This window comes from Salvelinus namaycush, chromosome 10 (genome assembly GCF_016432855.1).
Source record: "Salvelinus namaycush isolate Seneca chromosome 10, SaNama_1.0, whole genome shotgun sequence".
NCBI lineage: Eukaryota > Metazoa > Chordata > Actinopteri > Salmoniformes > Salmonidae > Salvelinus > Salvelinus namaycush.
The window spans coordinates 48,988,266-49,009,677 of record NC_052316.1 but is presented as its reverse complement, the minus strand read 5'-3'; the positions used below and the strand labels follow the sequence as shown (position 1 = coordinate 49,009,677).

At 48.0% G+C, this 21,412-nt stretch overlaps 1 protein-coding gene across 1 annotated transcript in view; it reads right to left on the bottom strand.

Annotated features, from left to right (window-relative positions):
- The window catches only part of LOC120054380 (cytoplasmic FMR1-interacting protein 1 homolog), a 38,321-nt gene that overhangs the window by 11,196 nt on the left and 5,713 nt on the right, over window positions 1–21,412 (bottom strand). The window contains exons 4-9 of the mRNA XM_039001792.1: window positions 19,064–19,183; window positions 17,736–17,935; window positions 13,485–13,572; window positions 6,907–7,050; window positions 5,570–5,660; window positions 5,288–5,418 (exon numbers count right to left, since the gene is read on the bottom strand). Coding sequence (XP_038857720.1) covers window positions 5,288–5,418; window positions 5,570–5,660; window positions 6,907–7,050; window positions 13,485–13,572; window positions 17,736–17,935; window positions 19,064–19,183 — 774 coding nt within the window. The remainder of the gene's footprint in view (window positions 1–5,287; window positions 5,419–5,569; window positions 5,661–6,906; window positions 7,051–13,484; window positions 13,573–17,735; window positions 17,936–19,063; window positions 19,184–21,412) is intronic.

Sequence of the window (21,412 nt, the reverse complement as noted above, 5' to 3'; positions counted from 1 at the left end):
CTCTAACCACTAGGCTGCCTGCTCTAACCACTAGGCTGCCTGCTCTAACCACTAGGCTGCCTGCTGGTTACTAGTCCAACACTCTAACCACTAGGCTGCCTGCTCTAACCACTAGGCTGCCTGCTCTAACCACTAGGCTGCCTGCTCTAACCACTAGGCTGCCTGCTCTAACCACTAGGCTGCCTGCTCTAACCACTAGGCTGCCTGCTCTAACCACTAGGCTGCCTGCTCTAACCACTAGGCTGCCTGCTGGTTACTAGTCCAACACTCTAACCACTAGGCTGCCTGCTCTAACCACTAGGCTGCCTGCTGGTTACTAGTCCAACACTCTAACCACTAGGCTGCCTGCTCTAACCACTAGGCTGCCTGCTCTAACCACTAGGCTGCCTGCTGGTTACTAGTCCAACACTCTAACCACTAGGCTGCCTGCTCTAACCACTAGGCTGCCTGCTGGTTACTAGTCCAACACTCTAACCACTAGGCTGCCTGCTCTAACCACTAGGCTGCCTGCTCTAACCACTAGGCTGCCTGCTGGTTACTAGTCCAACACTCTAACCACTAGGCTGCCTGCTCTAACCACTAGGCTGCCTGCTGGTTACTAGTCCAACACTCTAACCACTAGGCTGCCTGCTCTAACCACTAGGCTGCCTGCCTCCTCTAACCACTAGGCTGCCTGCTGGTTACTAGTCCAACACTCTAACCACTAGGCTGCCTGCTCTAACCACTAGGCTGCCTGCTGGTTACTAGTCCAACACTCTAACCACTAGGCTGCCTGCTGGTTACTAGTCCAACACTCTAACCACTAGGCTGCCTGCTGGTTACTAGTCCAACACTCTAACCACTAGGCTGCCTGCTCTAACCACTAGGCTGCCTGCTGGTTACTAGTCCAACACTCTAACCACTAGGCTGCCTGCTCTAACCACTAGGCTGCCTGCTGGTTACTAGTCCAACACTCTAACCACTAGGCTGCCTGCTCTAACCACTAGGCTGCCTGATCTAACCACTAGGCTGCCTGCTGGTTACTAGTCCAACACTCTAACCACTAGGCTGCCTGCTCTAACCACTAGGCTGCCTGCTGGTTACTAGTCCAACACTCTAACCACTAGGCTACCTGCTGGTTACTAGTCCAACACTCTAACCACTAGGCTGCCTGCTGGTTACTAGTCCAACACTCTAACCACTAGGCTACCTGCTGGTTACTAGTCCAACACTCTAACCACTAGGCTGCCTGCTCTAACCACTAGGCTGCCTGCTGGTTACTAGTCCAACACTCTAACCACTAGGCTGCCTGCCTCCCTCCTCTAACCACTAGGCTGCCTGCCGCCTCTACACTCTAACCACTAGGCTACCTGCTCTAACCACTAGGCTGCCTGCCTCCTCTAACCACTAGGCTGCCTGCTGGTTACTAGTCCAACACTCTAACCACTAGGCTGCCTGCTCTAACCACTAGGCTGCCTGCTGGTTACTAGTCCAACACTCTAACCACTAGGCTGCCTGCTGGTTACTAGTCCAACACTCTAACCACTAGGCTACCTGCTGGTTACTAGTCCAACACTCTAACCACTAGGCTGCCTGCTCTAACCACTAGGCTGCCTGCTGGTTACTAGTCCAACACTCTAACCACTAGGCTGCCTGCCTCCCTCCTCTAACCACTAGGCTGCCTGCCGCCTCTACACTCTAACCACTAGGCTACCTGCTCTAACCACTAGGCTGCCTGCCTCCTCTAACCACTAGGCTGCCTGCTGGTTACTAGTCCAACACTCTAACCACTAGGCTGCCTGCTCTAACCACTAGGCTGCCTGCTCTAACCACTAGGCTGCCTGCTGGTTACTAGTCCAACACTCTAACCACTAGGCTGCCTGCTCTAACCACTAGGCTGCCTGCTGGTTACTAGTCCAACACTCTAACCACTAGGCTGCCTGCTCTAACCACTAGGCTGCCTGCTCTAACCACTAGGCTGCCTGCTGGTTACTAGTCCAACACTCTAACCACTAGGCTGCCTGCTCTAACCACTAGGCTGCCTGCTGGTTACTAGTCCAACACTCTAACCACTAGGCTGCCTGCTCTAACCACTAGGCTGCCTGCTCTAACCACTAGGCTGCCTGCTGGTTACTAGTCCAACACTCTAACCACTAGGCTGCCTGCTCTAACCACTAGGCTGCCTGCTGGTTACTAGTCCAACACTCTAACCACTAGGCTGCCTGCTCTAACCACTAGGCTGCCTGCTCTAACCACTAGGCTGCCTGCTGGTTACTAGTCCAACACTCTAACCACTAGGCTGCCTGCTCTAACCACTAGGCTGCCTGCTGGTTACTAGTCCAACACTCTAACCACTAGGCTGCCTGCTGGTTACTAGTCCAACACTCTAACCACTAGGCTGCCTGCTGGTTACTAGTCCAACACTCTAACCACTAGGCTGCCTGCTCTAACCACTAGGCTGCCTGCTGGTTACTAGTCCAACACTCTAACCACTAGGCTGCCTGCTCTAACCACTAGGCTGCCTGCTGGTTACTAGTCCAACACTCTAACCACTAGGCTGCCTGCTCTAACCACTAGGCTGCCTGCTCTAACCACTAGGCTGCCTGCTGGTTACTAGTCCAACACTCTAACCACTAGGCTGCCTGCTCTAACCACTAGGCTGCCTGCTGGTTACTAGTCCAACACTCTAACCACTAGGCTACCTGCTGGTTACTAGTCCAACACTCTAACCACTAGGCTGCCTGCTCTAACCACTAGGCTGCCTGCTGGTTACTAGTCCAACACTCTAACCACTAGGCTACCTGCTGGTTACTAGTCCAACACTCTAACCACTAGGCTGCCTGCTCTAACCACTAGGCTGCCTGCTGGTTACTAGTCCAACACTCTAACCACTAGGCTGCCTGCCTCCCTCCTCTAACCACTAGGCTGCCTGCCGCCTCTACACTCTAACCACTAGGCTACCTGCTCTAACCACTAGGCTGCCTGCCTCCTCTAACCACTAGGCTGCCTGCTGGTTACTAGTCCAACACTCTAACCACTAGGCTGCCTGCTCTAACCACTAGGCTGCCTGCTGGTTACTAGTCCAACACTCTAACCACTAGGCTGCCTGCTCTAACCACTAGGCTGCCTGCTGGTTACTAGTCCAACACTCTAACCACTAGGCTACCTGCTGGTTACTAGTCCAACACTCTAACCACTAGGCTGCCTGCTCTAACCACTAGGCTGCCTGCTGGTTACTAGTCCAACACTCTAACCACTAGGCTGCCTGCCTCCCTCCTCTAACCACTAGGCTGCCTGCCGCCTCTACACTCTAACCACTAGGCTACCTGCTCTAACCACTAGGCTGCCTGCCTCCTCTAACCACTAGGCTGCCTGCTGGTTACTAGTCCAACACTCTAACCACTAGGCTGCCTGCTGGTTACTAGTCCAACACTCTAACCACTAGGCTACCTGCCTCCCTCCTCTAACCACTAGGCTACCTGCTGGTTACTGGTCCAACGCTCTAACCACTAGGCTACCTGCTGGTTACTAGTCCAACGCTCTAACCACTAGGCTACCTGCTGGTTACTGGTCCAACGCTCTAACCACTAGGCTGCCTGCTCTAACCACTAGGCTGCCTGCTGGTTACTAGTCCAATGCTCTAACCACTAGGCTACCTGCTGGTTACTGGTCCAACGCTCTAACCACTAGGCTGCCTGCTCTAACCACTAGGCTGCCTGCTGGTTACTAGTCCAACACTCTAACCACTAGGCTGCCTGCCTCCCTCCTCTAACCACTAGGCTGCCTGCCGCCTCTACACTCTAACCACTAGGCTACCTGCTCTAACCACTAGGCTGCCTGCCTCCTCTAACCACTAGGCTGCCTGCTGGTTACTAGTCCAACACTCTAACCACTAGGCTGCCTGCTGGTTACTAGTCCAACACTCTAACCACTAGGCTACCTGCCTCCCTCCTCTAACCACTAGGCTACCTGCTGGTTACTGGTCCAACGCTCTAACCACTAGGCTACCTGCTGGTTACTAGTCCAACGCTCTAACCACTAGGCTACCTGCTGGTTACTGGTCCAACGCTCTAACCACTAGGCTGCCTGCTCTAACCACTAGGCTGCCTGCTGGTTACTAGTCCAACGCTCTAACCACTAGGCTACCTGCTGGTTACTGGTCCAACGCTCTAACCACTAGGCTGCCTGCTCTAACCACTAGGCTACCTGCTCTAACCACTAGGCTACCTGCTCTAACCACTAGGCTGCCTGCTCTAACCACTAGGCTGCCTGCTGGTTACTAGTCCAACACTCTAACCACTAGGCTACCTGCTGGTTACTAGTCCAACACTCTAACCACTAGGCTGCCTGCTGGTTACTAGTCCAACACTCTAACCACTAGGCTACCTGCTGGTTACTGGTCCAACGCTCTAACCACTAGGCTACCTGCTGGTTACTAGTCCAACACTCTAACCACTAGGCTACCTGCTCTAACCACTAGGCTACCTGCTCTAACCACTAGGCTACCTGCTGGTTACTAGTCCAACGCTCTAACCACTAGGCTACCTGCTGGTTACTAGTCCAACGCTCTAACCACTAGGCTACCTGCTCTAACCACTAGGCTACCTGCTGGTTACTAGTCCAACGCTCTAACCACTAGGCTACCTGCTCTAACCACTAGGCTACCTGCTGGTTACTAGTCCAACGCTCTAACCACTAGGCTACCTGCTGGTTACTAGTCCAACACTCTAACCACTAGGCTACCTGCTGGTTACTGGTCCAACGCTCTAACCACTAGGCTACCTGCTGGTTACTGTTCCAACGCTCTAACCACTAGGCTGCCTGCTGGTTACTAGTCCAACACTCTAACCACTAGGCTACCTGCTGGTTACTGGTCCAACGCTCTAACCACTAGGCTACCTGCTGGTTACTGGTCCAACGCTCTAACCACTAGGCTACCTGCTGGTTACTAGTCCAACACTCTAACCACTAGGCTACCTGCTAGTTACTGGTCCAACGCTCTAACCACTAGGCTACCTGCTGGTTACTAGTCCAACGCTCTAACCACTAGGCTACCTGCTGGTTACTAGTCCAACGCTCTAACCACTAGGCTGCCTGCCGCCCCCCAAAAAAACATGTTCTCACTTTTTCATTATGGGGTTTTGTGTGTAGATGAGTGAGAAGTTATTTATTTATTCCGGCTGTAACAACAAAATATGGAATAAGTCAAGGGGTATGAATAGTTTCTGAAGACACTATCTAGCCCAGCGAAGAAGAATGGCTGGCTATCAAATCACTGACAAGGTGGCGCTGCCGTTGAGGTTCTTACCAGGCTCTGTTCGCTGAGCAGACAGAAGAGCAGAGCATTGCCCACCTCCCTGAGGTTCTGGAAGCAGACGGTCTTCAGCTCGGCGTACTCCACTATGTCCTTCAGCTGGTGGTGGAAGAACTCCAGGATACCTGGCAGGGAGGAGAGACGGCTACATCAGATAAACAAATCAACGGATCGATTAAGGACACTCTCAATGGCTAGCAACTGTAGTCTACTTTGCCTTGCTAAAACCTTTAAATTATATAAAGACATTGAAGAAAGCACCCTCTCGTGACTCACCCGGGGAGCCGTACTCGTGGCGTGGGAGACGGCAGATCTTGGGCATCACCTCCATCAGAGTCTTCACATACTGCATGATGGTGCCCTGGAGCTGAGGGGGGAGAGGGTAAAGACAGGAGTTGAATGTCTTGTTCAGGGGGGAGAGGGTAAAGACAGGAGTTGAATGTCTTGTTCAGGGGGGAGAGGGTAAAGACAGGAGTTGAAGGTCTTGTTCAGGGGGGAGAGGGTAAAGACAGGAGTTGAATGTCTTGTTCAGGGGGGAGAGGGTAAAGACAGGAGTTGAATGTCTTGTTCAGGGGGGAGAGGGTAAAGACAGGAGTTGAAGGTCTTGTTCAGGGGGGAGAGGGTAAAGACAGGAGTTGAAGGTCTTGTTCAGGGGGGAGAGGGTAAAGACAGGAGTTGAATGTCTTGTTCAGGGGGGAGAGGGTAAAGACAGGAGTTGAATGTCTTGTTCAGGGGGGAGAGGGTAAAGACAGGAGTTGAAGGTCTTGTTCAGGGGGAGAGGGTAAAGACAGGAGTTGAAGGTCTTGTTCAGGGGGGAGAGGGTAAAGACAGGAGTTGAAGGTCTTGTTCAGGGGGGAGAGGGTAAAGACAGGAGTTGAATGTCTTGTTCAGGGGGGAGAGGGTAAAGACAGGAGTTGAAGGTCTTGTTCAGGGGGGAGAGGGTAAAGACAGGAGTTGAAGGTCTTGTTCAGGGGGGAGAGGGTAAAGACAGGAGTTGAATGTCTTGTTCAGGGGGGAGAGGGTAAAGACAGGAGTTGAATGTCTTGTTCAGGGGGGAGAGGGTAAAGACAGGAGTTGAAGGTCTTGTTCAGGGGGGAGAGGGTAAAGACAGGCGTTGAATGTCTTGTTCAGGGGGGAGAGGGTAAAGACAGGAGTTGAATGTCTTGTTCAGGGGGGAGAGGGTAAAGACAGGCGTTGAATGTCTTGTTCAGGGGGGAGAGGGTAAAGACAGGAGTTGAATGTCTTGTTCAGGGGGGAGAGGGTAAAGACAGGAGTTGAATGTCTTGTTCAGGGGGGAGAGGGTAAAGACAGGAGTTGAATGTCTTGTTGTATTTTCACTGTGTGGTTAGATCAGTGAAGAGAATGGTACTACTATCTAGGAAGTAGCCCATTACCTAACACCATGCTAACAGGAAATGCTCACTCTCCTACATCCTCCCACCCCTCCTCCATCCCACCCCTCCTCCATCCCACCAACCCCCCACTCATCCCACCCCTCCTCCATCCCACCCCTCCTCCATCCCACCAACCCCCCACTCATCCCACCCCTCCTCCATCCCACCCCTCCTCCATCCCACCAACCCCCCACTCATCCCATCCCTCTCCTTTCTCACCAGGCTCTTGACCACTTTCAGCAGCTCCTCCATGACCACAGCGATGCCCTGGTACCCCAGCAGACGACACATGGCCTTGATGTGAGGAGGACCAACAAAGTGTCTGTAGAAACCAAAGATACTGCTGTAGGCCAGGTTCAGAGCCTGTAGAGGGGGAGGGAAACAGAGACAGGAGGTTAAGGGCCTGTAGATACGCATAACAAAACAGAGGAGTGTAAACATGAGGATAATGTCGTTAGATCAGGAGATTCAAAGACCAAAATCTATTTTGATTTCACGTGGTACATGAAAGGAATATAATTAACTGCAGACTGCTGTTCCTGCTTGCTGTAGTTTAAAATGCTCCCCACGATGCAGTAAACTACAGTGTGGACTTTTATCTTTCATTTCACTGTTTTTGTTTTGTGCACCTGGTAAACCCGACACTCCTTCTGATCACCTGGTTAACCCGACACTCCTTCTGATCACCTGGTAAACCCTCCACTCCTTCTGATCACCTGGTAAACCCTCCACTCCTTCTGATCACCTGGTAAACCCTCCACTCCTTCTGATCACCTGGTTAACCCTTAACTCCTTCTGATCACCTGGTTAACCCGACACTCCTTTTGATCACCTGGTAAACCCGACACTCCTTCTGATCACCTGGTAAACCCGACACTCCTTCTGATCACCTGGTAAACCCGACACTCCTTCTGATCACCTGGTAAACCCGACACTCCTTCTGATCACCTGGTAACTACAGTCGTGGCCAAAAGTTTTGAGAATGACACAAATATAAATTTTCACAAAGTCTGCTGCCTCAGTTTGTATGATGGCAATTTGCATATACTCCAGAATGTTATGAAGAGTGATCAGATGAATTGCAATTAACTACAAAGTCCCTCTTTGCCATGCAAATGAACTGAATCCCCCAAAAACATTTCCACTGTATTTCAGCCCTGCCACAAAAGGACCAGCTGATATCATGTCAGTGATTCTCTCGTTAACACAGGTGTGAGTGTTGACGAGGACATGGCTGGAGATCACTCTGTCATGCTGATTGAGTTCCAATAACAGACTGGAAGCTTCAAACGGAGGGTGGTGCTTGGAATCATTGTTCTTCCTCTGTCAACCATAGTTACCTGCAAGGAAACACGTGCCGTCATCATTGCTTTGCACAAAAAGGGCTTCACAGGCAAGGATATTGCTGCCAGTAAGATTGCACCTAAATCAACCATTTATCGGATCATCAAGAACTTCAAGGAGAGCGGTTCAATTGTTGTGAAGAAGGCTTCAGGGCGCCTAAGAAAGTCCAGCAAGCGCCAGGACCGTCTCCTAAAGTTGATTCAGCTGCGGGATCGGGGCACCACCAGTACAAAGCTTGCTCAGGAATGGCAGCAGGCAGGTGTGAGTGCATCTGCACGCACAGTGAGGGGAAGACTTTTGGAGGATGGCCTGGTGTCAAGAAGGGCAGCAAAGAAGCCACTTCTCTCCAGGAAAAACATCAGGGACAGACTGATATTCTGCAAAAGGTACAGGGATTGGACTGCTGAAAACTGGGGTAAAGTCATTTTCTCTGATGAATCCCCTTTCCGATTGTTTGGGGCATCCGGAAAAAAGCTTGTCTGGAGAAGACAAGGTGAGCGCTACCATCAGTCCTGTGTCATGCCAACAGTAAAGCATCCTGAGACCATTCATGTGTGGGTATGCTTCTCAGCCAAGGGAGTGGGCTCACTCACAATTTGCCTAAGAACACAGCCATGAATAAAGAATGGTACCAACACATCCTCCGAGAGCAACTTCTCCCAACCATCCAGGAACAGTTTGGTGATGAACAATGCCTTTTCCAGCATGATGGAGCACCTTGCCATAAGGCAAAAGTGATAACTAAGTGGCTCGGGGAACAAAACATTGATATTTTGGGTCCGTGGCCAGGAAACTCCCCAGACCTTAATCCCATTGAGAACTTGTGGTCAATCCTCAAGAGGCGGGTGGACAAACAAAACCCCACAAATTCTGACAAACTCCAAGCATTGATTATGCAAGAATGGGCTGCCATCAGTCAGGATGTGGCCCAGAAGTTAATTGACAGCATGCCAGGGCGGATTGCAGAGGTCTTGAAAATGAAGGGTCAACACTGCAAATATTGTCTCTTTGCATCAACTTCATGTAATTGTCAATAAAAGCCTATGACACTTATGAAATGCTTGTAATTATACATCAGTATTCCACCTGACAAAAATATCTAAAGACACTGAAGCAGAAAACTTTGTGGAAATTAATATTTGTGTCATTCTCAAAACTTTTGGCCACAACTGTACTTCTCATCACCTGGTTTACATCTTCATTCACGTCACAACTACTATGATACATAACCAGACTAGGGGGTATTACAGCTCTCATGATACATAACCAGACTAGGGGGTATTACAGCTCTCATGATACATAGCCAGACTAGGGGGTATTACAGCTCTCATGATACATAACCAGACTAGGGGGTGTTACAGCCAGACTAGGGGGTGTTACAGCTCTCATGATACATAGCCAGACTAGGGGGTATTACAGCTCTCATGATACATAGCCAGACTAGGGGGTATTACAGCTCTCATGATACATAGCCAGACTAGGGGGTATTACAGCTCTAATGATACATAGCCAGACTAGGGGGTATTACAGCTCTCATGATACATAGCCAGACTATCGGGGTATTACAGCCAGACTAGGGGGTATTACAGCTCTAATGATACATAACCAGACTAGGGGGTATTACAGCTCTAATGATATAGTTTAAGTCAGAAGTTTAGATACACTTATGTTGGAGTCATTAAAACTTGTTTTTCAACCACTCCACAAATGTCTTGTTAACAAACTATAGTTTTGGCAAGTCGGTTAGGACATCTACTTTGTGCATGACACAAGTCATTTTTCCAACAATTGTTTACAGACAGATTATTTCACTTATAATTCACTGTATCACAATTCCAGTGGGTCAGAAGTTTACATACACTAAGTTGACTGTGCCTTTAACTTCTCTAGGATAGGGGGCAGCATTTTCACGTTTGGATGAAAAGCATACCCAAATTCAACTGCCAGCTACTCATCCCCAGAAGATAAGATTTGCATATTGTTAGTAGATTTGGATAGAAAACACTCTTAAGTTTCTAAAACTGTTTGAATCATGTCTGTGAGTATAACAGAACTTATTTAGCAGGCGAAACCCCAAGGACAAACCATTCAGATTTTTTTTTTTTTTGAGGTCACTCTTTTCAATGGATTTTTATTGGGAATCCAAATTTCTAATTGACCTTCTTGCAGTTCCTACCGCTTCCACTGGATGTCAACAGTCTTTAGAAATTGGTTGAGGTTTTTTCCTTTGTGTAATGAAGAAGTACGGCCATTTTGAATCAGGGTCACTTGAAGTGTCCTGTTAGATAGAGGCGCGTGACCAGAAAGCTAGCTAATCCTGTATTGAACACAGATCATCCCATCTTCAATTTTATCTATTATTTCCGTAAAAAAATACCTAAAGTTATATTACAAAAGTAGTTTGAAATGTTTTGGCAAAGTTTACAGATAACTTTTGAGATATTTTGTAGTCGTGTTTCACAAGTTGGAACTGGTGTTTTTCTGGATCAAAGGCGCCAAATAAATGGACATTTTGGATATATATCGACGGAATTAATCGAACAAAAGGACCATTTGTGATGTTTATGGGACATATTGCAGTGCCAACAACAGAAGCTTGTCAAAGGCATGAATTATATTTTTATTTCTGCGTTTTGTGTCGCGCCTGCAGGGTTGAAATATGCTTATCTCGCTTTGTTTACAATGGTGCTAACTCAGATAATAGCATCATTTGCTTTCGCCGAAAAGCCTATTTGAATTCTGACATGTTGGCTGGATTCACAACCAGTGTAGCTTTAATTTGGTATCTTTCATGTGTGATTTAATGAAAGTTTGACTTTTATAGTATTTTATTTGAATTTGGCCCGCTGCATTTTCTACCCGAAACGTTTGACCCAAGTTAAACAATTTAAAGGCAATACTAATACTAATTGAGTGTATGTAAACTTCTGACCCACTGGGAATGTGATGAAATAAATAAAAGCTGAAATAAATCATTCTCTCTACTATTATTCTGACATTTCACATTCTTAAAATAAAGTGGTGATCCTAACTGACCTAAGACAGGGCATTTTTACTAGGATTATATGTCAAGAATTGTGAAAAACGGAGTTTAAATGTATTTGGCTAAGGTGTATGTAAACTTCCGACTTCAACTGTACCTGTAGGTAGAGTTAATTAAAGTGACTATGCATAGATGACAACAGAGTGGCAGTGGTGTGGAGGGGAGGAATGCGAATAGTCTGGGTAGCCATTTGACTAGATGTTCAGGAGTCTTATGGCTTGGGGGTAGAAGCTGTTTAGAGGCCTCTTGGACCAAGACTTGGTGCGCCGGTACCGCTTGCCATGCAGTAGCAGAGAGAACAGTCTATGACTAGGGTGGCTGGAGTCTTTGACAATTTTTAGGGCCTTTCCCTGAAACCGCCTGGTATAGAGGTCCTGGATGGCAAGAAGCTTGGCCCCAGTGATGTACTGGGCTGTTCGCACTACCCTCTGTAGTGCCTTGCAGTCAGAGGCCGAGCAGTTGCCATACCAGGCAGTGATGCAACCAGTCAGGATGCTCTCGATGGTGCAGCTGTAGAACCTTTTGAGGATCTGAGGACCCATGTCAAATCTTTTCAGTCTCCTGAGGGGGAATAGGTTTTGTCGTGCCCGCTTCACAACTGTCATGGTGTGCTTGGACCATGTTAGTTTGTTGGTGATGTGGACACCAAGGAACTTGAAGCTCTCAACCTGCTCCACTGCAGCCCCGTCGATGAGAATGGGGGCGTGCTCTGTCCTCTTTTTCCTGTAGTCCACAATCATCTCCTTTGTCTTGATCACATTGAGGGAGAGGTTGTTGTCCTTGCACCACACGGTCAGGTCTCTGACCTCCTCCCTATAGGCTGTCTCATCGTTGTCGGTGATCAGGCCTACCACTAATGTGTCACCAGCAAACTTAATAATGGTGTTGGAGTCGTGCCTGGCCACGCAGTCATGAGTGAACAGTGAGTACAGGAGGGGACTGAGCATGCAGCCCTGAGGGGCCCCTGTGTTGAGGATTAGCGTGGCGGATGTGTTGTTACCTACCCTTACCACCTGGGGGCGGCCCGTCAGGAAGTCCAGGATCCAGTTGCAGAGGGAGGTGTTTAGTCCCAGGGTCCTTAGCTTAGTGATGAGATTTGGCACTATGGTGTTGATCGCTGAGCTGTAGTCATTCTCACATAGGTGTTCCTTTTGTCCAGGTGGGAAAGGGCAGTGTGGAGTGCAATAGAGACCGCATCATCTGTGGATCTGTTGGGGCGGTATGCAAATTGGAGTGGGTCTAGGGTTTCTGGGATAATGGTGTTGATGTGAACCATGACCAGCCTTTCAAAGCACTTCATGGCTACAGACGTGAGTGCTACGGGTCGGTAGTCATTTAGATTTAGGCAGGTTACCTTAGTGTTCTTGGGCACAGGCACTATGGTGGTCTGCTTGAAACATGTTGGTATTACAGACTCGGACAAGGAGAGTTTGAAAATGTCAGTGAAGTCATTTACTAGTTGGTCAGCGCATGCTCGCAGTACATGTCCTGGTAATCCGTCTGGCCCTGCGGCCTTGTGAATGTTGACACGTCTAAAGGTCTTCCTCACATCGGCTGCGGAGAGCGTGATCACACAGTCTTCCGGTACAGCTGGTGCTCTCATGAATGTTTCAGTGTTATTTGCCTCGAAGCGAGCATAGAAGTAGTTTAGCTCGTCCGGTAGCCTTGTGTCACTGGGCAGCTCTCGGCTGTGCTTCCCTTTGCAGTCTGTAATGGTTTGCAGGCCCTGCCACATTCGATGAGCGTCAGAGCCGGTGTAGTTTGACTCGATTTTAGTCCTGTATTGATGCTTTGCCTGTTTGATGGTTCGTCGGAGGGCATAGTGGGATTTCGTATAAGCTTCCGGGTTAGAGTCCCGCTCCTTTAAAGCCTCAGCTCTAGCCTTTAGCTCTGTGCGAATGTTGTCTGTAATCCATGGCTTCTGGTTGGTATGTACGTACGGTTACTGTGGGAACGACGTCATCGATGCACTTATTGATGAAGCCAATGACTGACGTGGTGTACTCCTCAATGCCATTGGAGGATTCCCAGAACATATTCCAGTCTGTGATAGCAAACCAGATGTTCTTGTATTGAGGCACTCGCTCTCATTTATATAAACAGATAAGACGTTATTGTATTCTGAGGCGTACTCGCTCTCATTTGTAGAAACAGATACCAGATGTTTGAATTGTTCTACGTCTGTTTGGCTGAAACACATAAAAGTGTGAACGGCTAGAGAGAGTTTGGCTTCAGGTAGTTAGGGGTCAGCGATTAGGGTTGAACTGACCTTTGACCCGTACAGGTACTGGGGCTGAGAGTTAGGGTTGTACTGACCATGGACCCGTACAGGTACTGGGGCTGAGAGTTAGGGTTGTACTGACCTTTGACCCGTACAGGTACTGGGGCTGAGAGTTAGGGTTGTACTGACCTTTGACCCGTACAGGTACTGGGGCTGGGCGTTGGGTGGCTTGTCCCTCTGGAACTCCTGCGAGAACGGCAGGACAGTACGGACAAACCTAGAGAGAGAGAGAGAGGGGGATTGGGTGTTTTATTTTCACTAACCACGTTTCCATATAAGTCATATCGTATAAAAAAAGAGCTGTGATGGAAACAGGAAGTTTTGATGTCATTTTATAAATTCTGACAGAAAGTGTGTGATCTTGTTGTGTTGGTAAAATTGTTCATGACGGAAATGGCAGTGGAAATATGGAGTCACGCGATGATATGGTGTGTTTGGGTCCTCTCACTACAACTCAGGGAACTATGCCGTTTATTAGGCTACACATGAAACTAGTGATGAACTTCACAAGGTGGTGAAAGAGCACGTTGACCTTGATGCTCCTTTCCAATAAATATTGAGGTTGTGATTCTGGTGACATGATGATCCATGCTCTTATCCATAATAATGTCATCATGTAGACTACTAGCCTGTCCACACTGTATCTGGGAGCTGTTGGCTAGAACGCACGTACCAAGACCAGAGTCGGCACGTTTTCTATTTAACGCAGCGGTGGAGTTGAAAATGGACGGAAACACATTGACCTTTAGATTCTTATTCGGTACATGAAAACTGAAGCGAGTGCACTGTCATCACGCACTGATTTGTATCTGCAACAAGTCCGTTTGGCCTCCCGAGTGGCGCGGTGCTAGAGGCGTCACTACAGACCCGGGTTTGATCCCGGACTGTGTGGCAGCCGACCGCGAGACCCATGAGGCGGCGCACAATTGGCCCAGCGTCGTCCGGGTTAGGGGAGGGTTTGGCCGGCCGGGATGTCCTTGTCCATCGCGCTCTAGCGACTCCTGGTGGTGGGCCGGGCACAGTGCACGCTGACACGGTCATCATGTGTACGGTGTAGTAGTAGTGTATAGTTGTAGTAGTAGTGTATAGTTGTAGTAGCAGTAGTTGTGTGTAGTAGTGTGTAGTAGTAGTAGTAGTGTGTAGTTGTAGTAGTAGTAGTGTGTAGTTGTAGTAGTAGTAGTAGTAGTAGTGTGTAGTTGTAGTAGTAGTTGTGTGTAGTAGTAGTAGTAGTAGTAGTAGTGTGTAGTTGTAGTGTAGTTGTAGTAGTAGTAGTAGTAGTAGTAGTGTATAGTTGTAGTAGCAGTAGTTGTGTGTAGTAGTGTGTAGTAGTAGTAGTAGTGTGTAGTTGTAGTAGTAGTAGTGTGTAGTTGTAGTAGTAGTAGTAGTAGTGTGTAGTTGTAGTAGTAGTTGTGTGTAGTAGTAGTAGTAGTAGTAGTGTTACCTGTTAGTAGATCCGTTGTAGCAGTAGTTGTGTGTGTAGTTGTAGCAGTAGTTGTGTGTGTGTAGTTGTAGCAGTAGTGTGTAGTTGTAGTGTGTAGTAGTTGTTACCTGTTAGTAGATCCGTTGTAGCAGTAGTTGTGTGTGTAGTTGTAGCAGTAGTTGTGTGTGTAGTTGTAGTTGTAGTGTGTAGTTGTAGTAGTAGTAGTAGTGTGTAGTAGTAGTAGTAGTAGTAGTAGTAGTGTGTAGTTGTAGTAGTAGTAGTAGTAGTGTGTAGTTGTTACCTGTTAGTAGATCCGTTGTAGCAGTAGTGTGTAGTAGTAGTAGTAGTAGTAGTAGTGTGTAGTGTGTAGTAGTGTGTAGTAGTAGTAGTGTGTAGTAGTAGTAGTAGTAGTAGTAGTGTGTAGTGTGTAATAGTAGTAGTAGTGTGTAGTTGTAGTAGTAGTAGTAGTAGTAGTGTGTAGTGTGTAATAGTAGTAGTAGTGTGTAGTAGTAGTGTGTAGTGTGTAGTAGTAGTAGTAGGTGTGTAGTGTGTAGTAGTAGTAGTAGTGGTGTGTAGTAGTAGTAGTAGTGTGTTGTAGTAGTGTTTAGATGTAGTAGTGTATAGTTTATAGTAGTAGTAGTGGTGTGTAGTAGTAGTAGTAGTAGTAGTAGTAGTAGTAGTGTGTAGTGTGTAATAGTAGTAGTAGTGTGTAGTAGTAGTGTGTAGTGTGTAGTAGTAGTAGTGTGTAGTGTGTAGTAGTAGTAGTAGTAGTAGTAGGTGTGTAGTGTGTAGTTGTAGTAGTAGTAGTAGTGTGTAGTTGTAGTAGTAGTAGTAGTAGTAGTAGTAGTAGTAGTGTGTGTAGTTGTAGTAGTAGTAGTTGTGTGTAGTTGTTGTAGTAGTAGTAGTAGTAGTAGGTGTGTAGTGTGTAGTAGTAGTAGTGTGTAGTGTGTAGTAGTAGTAGTAGTAGTAGGTGTGTAGTGTGTAGTTGTAGTAGTAGTAGTAGTAGTGTGTAGTTGTAGTAGTAGTAGTAGTAGTGTGTGTAGTTGTAGTAGTAGTAGTTGTGTGTAGTTGTAGTGTAGTTGTAGTAGTAGTAGTAGTAGTAGTAGTAGTAGTAGTGTGTAGTTGTAGTAGTAGTAGTTGTAGTGTAGTTGTAGTGTAGTTGTAGTGTAGTTGTAGTGTAGTTGTAGTGTAGTTGTAGTGTAGTTGTAGTGTAGTTGTAGTGTAGTTGTAGTGTAGTTGTAGTGTAGTTGTAGTGTAGTTGTAGTGTAGTTGTAGTTGTAGTGTAGTAGTAGTAGTGTGTAGTTGTAGTGTAGTTGTAGTAGTAGTAGTAGTAGTGTGTAGTTGTAGTAGTAGTAGTAGTAGTAGTGTGTAGTTGTAGTGTAGTTGTAGTAGTAGTAGTGTGTAGTTGTAGTGTAGTTGTAGTAGTAGTAGTAGTAGTAGTAGTGTGTAGTTGTAGTGTAGTTGTAGTAGTAGTAGTAGTAGTAGTAGTGTGTAGTTGTAGTAGTAGTAGTTGTGTGTAGTTGTAGTAGTAGTAGTAGTAGTAGTAGTAGTGTGTAGTTGTGTAGTATTAGTTTGTGTGTAGTAGTGTGTAGTTGTAGTAGTAGTAGTAGTAGTAGTAGTAGTAGTAGTGTGTAGTTGTAGTAGTAGTAGTAGTGTGTAGTTGTAGTAGTAGTAGTTGTGTGTAGTTGTAGTAGTAGTAGTTGTGTGTAGTTGTAGTGTAGTTGTAGTAGTAGTAGTAGTAGTAGTGTGTAGTTGTAGTAGTAGTAGTAGTAGTTGTGTGTAGTTGTGTAGTATTAGTTTGTGTGTAGTAGTGTGTAGTTGTGTTACCTGTTAGTAGATCCGTTGTAGCAGTAGTAGTAGTAGTAGTAGTTGTGTGTAGTTGTAGTAGTAGTAGTGTGTAGTTGTAGTAGTAGTAGTTGTGTGTAGTTGTGTAGTATTAGTTTGTGTGTAGTAGTGTGTAGTTGTTACCTGTTAGTAGATCCGTTGTAGCAGTAGTAGTAGTAGTAGTAGTTGTGTGTAGTTGTAGTAGTAGTAGTGTGTAGTTGTAGTAGTAGTAGTTGTGTGTAGTTGTAGTGTAGTTGTAGTAGTAGTAGTAGTAGTAGTAGTAGTGTGTAGTTGTAGTGTAGTTGTAGTAGTAGTAGTAGTAGTAGTAGTAGTGTGTAGTTGTAGTAGTAGTAGTTGTGTGTAGTTGTGTGTAGTTGTGTAGTATTAGTTTGTGTGTAGTAGTGTGTAGTTGTGTTACCTGTTAGTAGATCCGTTGTAGCAGTAGTTGTGTAGTATTAGTTGTGTGTAGTTGTGTGTAGTTGTGTAGTATTAGTTTGTGTGTAGTAGTGTGTAGTTGTGTGTAGTGTGTAGTTGTAGTAGTAGTAGTAGTGTGTAGTTGTAGTAGTAGTAGTAGTAGTAGTGTGTAGTTGTAGTAGTAGTAGTTGTGTGTAGTTGTAGTAGTAGTGTAGTTGTAGTAGTAGTAGTAGTAGTAGTAGTGTGTAGTTGTAGTAGTAGTAGTAGTAGTAGTGTGTAGTTGTAGTAGTAGTAGTTGTGTGTAGTTGTAGTGTAGTTGTAGTAGTAGTAGTAGTGTAGTTGTAGTAGTAGTAGTAGTAGTAGTAGTAGTAGTAGTAGTGTGTAGTAGTAGTAGTTGTGTGTAGTTGTAGTAGTAGTAGTAGTAGTAGTAGTAGTAGTAGTGTGTAGTAGTAGTAGTGTGTAGTAGTAGTTGTGTGTAGTTGTGTGTAGTTGTGTAGTATTAGTTTGTGTGTCGTAGTGTGTAGTTGTGTTACCTGTTAGTAGATCCGTTGTAGCAGTAGTAGTGTAGTTGTAGTAGTGTGTAGTTGTTTGTAGTTGTGTGTAGTTGTAGTAGTAGTAGTAGTAGTAGTAGTGTGTAGTTGTGTTACCTGTTAGTAGATCCGTTGTAGCAGTAGTAGTTGTAGTAGTATTAGTTTGTGTGTAGTAGTGTGTAGTTGTGTTACCTGTTAGTAGATCCGTTGTAGCAGTAGTTGGGGAGGAAATCGTAGTTGAGTTCCCAGAAGACGTGGAGTGTGATGCGTCCGTAGGGGGCGGAGACATTGTGATTGGCCTCCCGGAACATGGCGTCCATACTGTCCAGCGTCAGGAACTTAGACAGCAGCTTGTGGGTCATACGGTTGATGTTCATCAGACCTTCTAGTTCCTGTTACAAGGAGGGGGAGAAGACAGCTTGTGGGTCATACGGTTGATGTTCATCAGACCTTCTAGTTCCTGTTACAAGGAGGGGGAGAAGACAGCTTGTGGGTCATACGGTTGATGTTCATCAGACCTTCTAGTTCCTGTTACAAGGAGGGGGAGAAGACAGCTTGTGGGTCATATGGTTGATGTTCATCAGACCTTCTAGTTCCTGTTCAATCAGACCCTCTAGTTCCTGTTACAAGGAGGGGGAGAAGACAGCTTGTGGGTCATACGGTTGATGTTCATCAGACCTTCTAGTTCCTGTTACAAGGAGGGGGAGAAGACAGCTTGTGGGTCATACGGTTGATGTTCATCAGACCTTCTAGTTCCTGTTACAAGGAGGGGGAGAAGACAGCTTGTGGGTCATACGGTTGATGTTCATCAGACCTTCTAGTTCCTGTTACAAGGAGGGGGAGAAGACAGCTTGTGGGTCATACGGATGATGTTCATCAGACCTTCTAGTTCCTGTTACAAGGAGGGGGAGAAGACAGCTTGTGGGTCATATGGATGATGTTCATCAGACCTTCTAGTTCCTGTTACAAGGAGGGGGAGAAGACAGCTTGTGGGTCATATGGATGATGTTCATCAGACCTTCTAGTTCCTGTTCAATCAGACCCTCTAGTTCCTGTTACAAGGAGGGGGAGAAGACAGCTTGTGGGTCATACGGATGATGTTCATCAGACCTTCTAGTTCCTGTTACAAGGAGGGGGAGAAGACAGCTTGTGGGTCATATGGTTGATGTTCATCAGACCTTCTAGTTCCTGTTCAATCAGACCCTCTAGTTCCTGTTACAAGGAGGGGGAGAAGACAGCTTGTGGGTCATACGGATGATGTTCATCAGACCTTCTAGTTCCTGTTACAAGGAGGGGGAGAAGACAGCTTGTGGGTCATATGGTTGATGTTCATCAGACCTTCTAGTTCCTGTTCAATCAGACCCTCTAGTTCCTGTTACAAGGAGGGGGAGAAGACAGCTTGTGGGTCATACGGATGATGTTCATCAGACCTTCTACTTCCTGTTCAATCAGACCTTCTAGTTCCTGTTACAGAGTGGACAGTCCATAAATAACACAGACACACTTAAAGCAGGTCGTACCACGATGGATGTGAGGTCCTCGCTCTCGAAGCGGTTGATGGCCAGCTCCAGAGACTTGTAGAGAGCAGCAGACACTCTCTGGGTGATCAGACGGTTCAGGTCTATGGAACGGCCCAGCAGCTAGAGGAGAGGAACCAACATGAGGTACATGACAGACAGACAAGGACCACATGAAGTAAAGAGACTGGCAACACTGGGAGGGGGAGTAGTGGAGAGAGTAGTGGGGAGGGAGAGAGTAGTGGGGAGAGAGAGTAGTGGGGAGAGAGAGTAGTGGGGAGGGAGAGAGTAGTGGGGAGAGAGAGTAGTGGGGAGAGAGAGTAGTGGGGAGGGAGAGAGTAGTGGGGAGAGAGAGTAGTGGGGGGAGAGAGAGTAGTGGGGGGAGAGAGAGTAGTGGCGGGAGAGAGAGTAGTGGGGGGAGAGAGTAGTGGGGGAGAGAGTAGTGGGGAGGGAGAGAGTAGTGGGGGGAGAGAGTAGTGGGGGGGAGAGAGAGTAGTGGGGGGAGAGAGAGTAGTGGGGGAGAGAGTAGTGGGGGGAGAGAGTAGTGGGGGGAGAGAGTAGTGGGGAGAGAGAGAGTAGTGGGGAGAGAGAGAGTAGTGGGGGGAGAGAGAGTAGTGGGGGGAGAGAGAGTAGTGGGGGAGAGAGTAGTGGGGGGAGAGAGTAGTGGGGAGAGAGAGTAGTGGGGGGAGAGAGTAGTGGGGAGAGAGAGAGTAGTGGGGGGAGAGAGAGTAGTGGGGGGAGAGAGAGTAGTGGGGGGAGAGAGAGTAGTGGGGGGAGAGAGTAGTGGGGAGAGAGAGTAGTGGGGGGGGAGTAGTGGGGAGAGAGTAGTGGGGAGGGAGAGTAGTGGGGAGAGAGTAGTGGGGAGAGAGTAGTGGAGAGAGAGAGTAGTGGAGAGAGAGAGTAGTGGGGGGGAGAGTAGTGGGGGGGGAGAGTAGTGGGGGGGGAGTAGTGGGGAGAGAGTAGTGGGGAGGGAGAGTAGTGGGGGGAGAGTAGTGGAGGGGAGAGTAGTGGGGGAGAGTAGTGGAGGGGGGAGTAGTGGAGGGGGGAGTAGTGGAGGGAGAGTAGTGGGGGGGAGTAGTGGGGGGGGGAGTAGTGGGGGGGAGTAGTGGAGGGAGAGTAGTGGGGGGAGAGAGTAGTGGAGGGAGAGTAGTGGGGAGAGAGTAGTGGGGAGAGAGTAGTGGAGGGAGAGTAGTGGGGAGAGAGTAGTGGAGGGAGAGTAGTGGGGAGAGAGTAGTGGAGGGGAGAGTAGTGGGGGAGAGTAGTAGTGGGGGGGGAGTAGTGGGGGGGGGAGAGTAGTGGGGGGAGAGAGTAGTGGGGGGAGAGAGTAGTGGGGAGAGAGTAGTGGGGAGAGAGTAGTGGAGAGAGAGAGTAGTGGGGAGAGAGTAGTGGGGAGAGAGTAGTGGGGAGAGAGAGTAGTGGGGAGAGAGAGTAGTGGGGAGGGAGAGTAGTGGGGAGAGAGAGTAGTGGGGAGGGAGAGTAGTGGGGGGAGAGTAGTGGGGAGAGAGTAGTGGGGAGAGAGTAGTGGAGAGAGAGAGTAGTGGGGAGAGAGTAGTGGGGAGAGAGTAGTGGGGAGAGAGAGTAGTGGGGAGAGAGAGTAGTGGGGAGAGAGTAGTGGGGAGAGAGTAGTGGAGAGAGAGAGTAGTGGGGAGAGAGTAGTGGGGAGAGAGTAGTGGGGAGAGAGTAGTGGGGAGAGAGTAGTGGGGAGAGAGTAGTGGAGAGAGAGTAGTGGGGAGAGAGTAGTGGAGAGAGAGAGTAGTGGGGAGAGAGTAGTGGAGAGAGAGAGTAGTGGAGAGAGAGAGTAGTGGGGAGAGAGAGTAGTGGGGAGAGAGAGTAGTGGGGAGAGAGAGTAGTGGGGAGAGAGAGTAGTGGGGAGGGAGAGTAGTGGGGGGAGAGAGTAGTGGGGAGGGAGAGTAGTGGGGGGAGAGTAGTGGGGAGAGAGTAGTGGGGAGAGAGTAGTGGAGAGAGAGAGTAGTGGGGAGAGAGTAGTGGGGAGAGAGTAGTGGGGAGAGAGAGTAGTGGGGAGAGAGAGTAGTGGGGAGAGAGTAGTGGGGAGAGAGTAGTGGAGAGAGAGAGTAGTGGGGAGAGAGTAGTGGGGAGAGAGTAGTGGGGAGAGAGTAGTGGGGAGAGAGTAGTGGAGAGAGAGTAGTGGGGAGAGAGTAGTGGAGGGAGAGTAGTTTCAGTCTGGGTCTAGTAGTGGTTTGAGGGTTAGGGGGTCAGAGGTCAGGGGGTTACCTGAACGTGGCGTTGTTTCACCCTGCCAGCCCTGCAGGCCTCAACTCCAAACACATAGTGGGCGTCTCCTGTGGGCCAGGACAGGTGAGAGAGTTCAGGTGTCTTTCACCAGCGGAATAA